Source organism: Frankliniella occidentalis, unplaced genomic scaffold, assembly GCF_000697945.3.
Source record: "Frankliniella occidentalis isolate FOCC.00 unplaced genomic scaffold, Focc_3.1 Scaffold97, whole genome shotgun sequence".
Taxonomy (NCBI): Eukaryota; Metazoa; Arthropoda; class Insecta; order Thysanoptera; family Thripidae; genus Frankliniella; species Frankliniella occidentalis.
The window spans coordinates 244,901-249,092 of NW_026267226.1; the positions used below are offsets into that span (position 1 = coordinate 244,901).

General features: G+C 51.1%; 1 protein-coding gene across 1 annotated transcript in view; it reads right to left on the minus strand.

Annotated features, from left to right (window-relative positions):
* Positions 1 to 4,192, minus strand: part of LOC113205385 (uncharacterized) — an 82,591-nt gene that overhangs the window by 4,776 nt on the left and 73,623 nt on the right. The window contains exons 3-5 of the mRNA XM_052269611.1: positions 3,341 to 3,403; positions 232 to 367; positions 3 to 110 (exon numbers count right to left, since the gene is read on the minus strand). Coding sequence (XP_052125571.1) covers positions 3 to 110; positions 232 to 367; positions 3,341 to 3,403 — 307 coding nt within the window. The remainder of the gene's footprint in view (positions 1 to 2; positions 111 to 231; positions 368 to 3,340; positions 3,404 to 4,192) is intronic.

Genomic DNA, 4,192 nt, shown 5'->3' on the forward strand with positions numbered 1-4,192 from the left:
GCCGGGTACAGCTGCGCCAGGCACATGATGGCCTCGTTGCAGAACTTGAGCCCCATCACCTCTTCGTCCTCGCGGCCGTAGCGGAACGTGAGCGTGATCTGGCCGAACACCTGCGCACAATAAAACAGTTTGTCACATATGCGGTTTTCAGTTTGGTCCAAATTGAATTAGTAAGCAAAGAAGTCAAACAAATTAGCAAAGACTATCGGCGTCGTGCGCCTGTATCATTACCTTCCGCTCCTGTAGGTAGTCGGGGTCCACCACCACGACGCCGCGCACCCGCTCCGAGCACCTGTTGGCGATGATGATGTCCCGCGAGCCGAGGTAGATGGTCAGCTTGTTGTTGGACGAGGACTTTTTGAACACCCTGCAGCGACGTGAGGGGAACAAAAAACAACAAACGATCAAGCCCTTTCCTATCTCTTTATTCTCTCTCTCTCTTTCTCTCTCCCTCTCTCTCTCCCTCTCTCTCCCTCTCTCTCCCTCTCTCTCTCCCTCTCTCTCTCGGCAGTGCGCAACGCCGTCGTTCCCCCTTGACGGAAGACAGCGGCCGTATTCAAAGCACGGTGCGTCCATATAGGAGGAGCAGGGCAGGGGTTGGGGTGGAGTTGAGAGGGGAAGGCTCGTATCCGTGTTGAAATCTCTGGTCCTTTAGTGGTCCGACACGTGGCGCCCCCAGGGCGGGGAGGGATGGAATGGGACGAGGAAGGCAAGGCATAGGAGGGATCGGCCGGGATCTCCCGCGCCGCGCCTGTTCCGCCCCGCCACGCTGTTGCCGGCAACAGCCGATGCGGGCTCGGGCCCCCTACTGGGCCGAGCTCGACTCGTCCGAGCCCCGTGTGGCTCTGCCCTGCTGTCACGCGCACGCTCTATGTGTACGGTGGTACGCACGGATGTTATATATGCTGGGACAAAATAAAAGTTTTAAAGAATTTAAAAAAAGGGAATCCCTCCCCCCTTTTTTGGACTGAAGTTGACGTGACCTTGACCGCGAATATTTGAACGGCTCGCGTAAATCCCGCCGTATAACTGCCGACGTATTTTTTCCAATCCCCCCGTTATGGCGTGTTGGGTTGGTTGGAAGGCCATTTCCATTTCCTCTCGCACGCGCCGCAAGTTCGGCTCACTGAAACGTTTTCGTGTTGCATCGAAAAATATGTTGTCTTGATTTTATAACAGCTTTTGTGAACTGGATTTTTTTACGCAGTGCGTCGTTGAGAGCATTCTAATGCGCTCTTTACTCTAAAAAATGTTCGTAGTGCTCACTACAAAATTTTTCAGGACAAAACTAATTAGTTACAGGCTGATATCATAAATTTACAACTACAGATCGTAAAGGGGCTACAAATTAAAAGATTAAAAATACAAAAAAAAAAATGACTTTATAGTTCTCTTTGACCCAGCAAATCATACATCTACATTTGTAAATATTAGACCGTGTTCAAACATATACAGGTATGGCAAATTTTTTGAAATATTTTTCACAGTGATCGTTAGGGTTGGCTCGCTGCAAGCGGGTCCATGGATCGTGCCGGTCACAAGTGGGCCGATAGCGTCAGCAGCAGCATTCCCGCAGGGCCAAACTTTACCTCCACCAAAGCTACTCTCCTCACCTGCACCCCCCCCCCTTTTCCCCCTGTTTCCCCTCACCGCACATCACCTCATCTCACGTCACCTCGATGTGACCTGTGACGCACGGAGCTAGATGACGACTGTGACGCTGACACAAATGGAGCATGACTTTTGCGCGTGTTGCCCAGCGGCCCAACAAAGCGCGATATTTACAAAATCACTCATCCCCATCGCAAAACGGTTCACGTGTCACAATATTTTCGCATTTTCGCGATGACGTTTCCCGCGCGACAGTAAATCATGGTTTTTGTGAGGTCCCTCGTCACGTTAACAGTCTCTCGCCTCGTATTTTGATGCTGCGCCGCGCCCCTGCTCCGACGAGCTCCCCGCCCTGCACAAAGTGCACTAACGGCTGCCGCGCCCAGCCCATTGTCACTCGCTTGCAACTTCTTTAATTATAAGTTTCGCGTCGCCTCCTGGCCGTGGCACCGCGGGTAATGGACTCGGCGCGGTAAATTAGACAGCTACGGCCTACACTACGCCATAAGGTAATAATTGTCACGAATATTGTGTGATGTTTTAAATTTACAATCGGTATCGTAAGTTTATGGCAGACCGTTTTACTCGTCGAAGATTTAATTCGATACGTACTGTTAAATTAATCCTGTAATTTACCATTTTGAAATCATGACTTTTAAAACATTTCGCATGAAAGATGCTAAATCTACAAATATATTTTACAGTGAACTTAAATCTTTACAAGTCAGTGAAGTCATCATTTTCTCTGCCAAAAACATACATTTCACCAATATAGATGGAATGGAGCTGGGAAGAGCTTCGTACATTCCTCGAATTATTCTCAGAATCGCGATGTTTTATCTTGTTATCCTTCGAGCGTACCCTGCTCCCCGGAGGCGCGGCACGCGGGGCGCTACGGCGCGCGCAGCGGCCGTGATCCCCCGGGAAAAGGCTTACTTTTTTTCTATTCGACGCGGTTACACGTTTATTCTTTGTCCCCCTCCTTTTCCGCCCTCATGAATATCTATCGGGTCAACAAAACGGACTTGTTTGTGCGTCGAAAGGTCCTGCGCGCCTGTGCGCCTGCCTCTCCTCCTTGACGTGGAGCGGAGGGGGCTTGGAATGGGGAGGTGGAGGAATCCCTCTCGAAGGGCGACCTTCCTCCACTAATGGAAGGGACTGGGAAAAACAAGGTGAGCCGCTGGGGCCGCCTGCTTCGAACCTTAGTACTGTCAAAGGGGGGGTTACGACTAGGACTAGGAGAGCAGGTGGGTCTCCCCGTGGAAATCGCAAGAACACTGATGGGATGTAGCCGGGAGCAGGGTGCATGTAACTGTCGTGAAACACGGCCTTCTCCGTCACCCGTCTTCCCCCTTCCAACTCTCCAAGTCCTTGCTTCTGCTTTGGGTGTAGGTGCGTTTTCCAACCAGGAATAAGCAGTTTCTCCTCTACTCCAATTAAAAGCTTTTTGGTCAGTATTGAAATATCCAGTCAAACACTTAAAGTGTGCAACGAACGAAGTGTTGAGAACTTTTGCACGCCATTTGTACGTACACTTTTTAAACAATGATTGTGTCAAAAATTTACGGAACTTTAACCGTCCAATCACGATGAAAATTCCAAATGCTCATATGGACGTTAATTGTCGTTTCTTGTCTGGTAATTTCTTAATAAGGCAAATTAATGAAACTGGTGGGCGGGGGCTTAACGCTACGAGAAAAGTGCGAGGTCTCGGGGAGGATTAGCTTACCTCTGGGTGCTTATGGCCTCCGGGGTGGCGGGATGCTCAGGAGGAACTTCTTCTCGATCGCACCTGGAACAAAACGTGCCGGTTAGCGCGGAAAATTTACGCGAGAGCTATCTGCGGGGAGACAGAGAGAGAGAGCGAGAGAGATGGGGTTAAAGAGAGAGAGAGCAAGAGAGAGAGAGAGAGAGAGAGAGAGAGAGAGAGAGAGAGAGCAAGAGAAAAGAGCTGCGCAAAGCCGAGGGGCGAGAGGTGGCTCGGTGGGACTTAGGGTCACAAATGATGACGCACGGCGGGAAAAGTTTTTAAGTGGAGGAAGGCGCGTGCTGCGCCCTGCTGGCAGTTTGCGGCGGCGAGCTCAGACAACATTTACACCAGTCACGTCTGCAGCCGCGCCCCGCCCGGCCCCGCCCCGCTCAACAGGTACCCGGGAGTGCCCAGCTCGCCTAGCGCGGCAAGGCCGGGCGAGTGGGAAAACGCAACGGAAAAATTCTCCTCCTTCTCCTCTTTTCTACAAGTGAATAAATGAGTCGTAAGGAGGGTGGGGGGGCAGTTTGGTAATTGCGTTGTTGGTGCTGAGAAATGAAGCGGCGGGTCAGGGGGAATGGAAAAGGGGGGGGGGGGTTAAGTTCTGAGGTGAAAAAATTATGAAACGTTGGTTTCGTTCTTTCCCTTCGTTGCTTTCCTCCTTCTGTGTCTCTTATTCCTTGGGCAGCACTAATACCCTTTTCCTGCTGGAACCATCTTTTCGAAACAAAAGGATGCTTGGATGGAGATATGCTATTGCCCTCTAGGTTGACCCCCCCGCGCGACTCGCCTCGAGGGTTGGGGGGAGGATTGTGGACCCAGTCGGGGGAT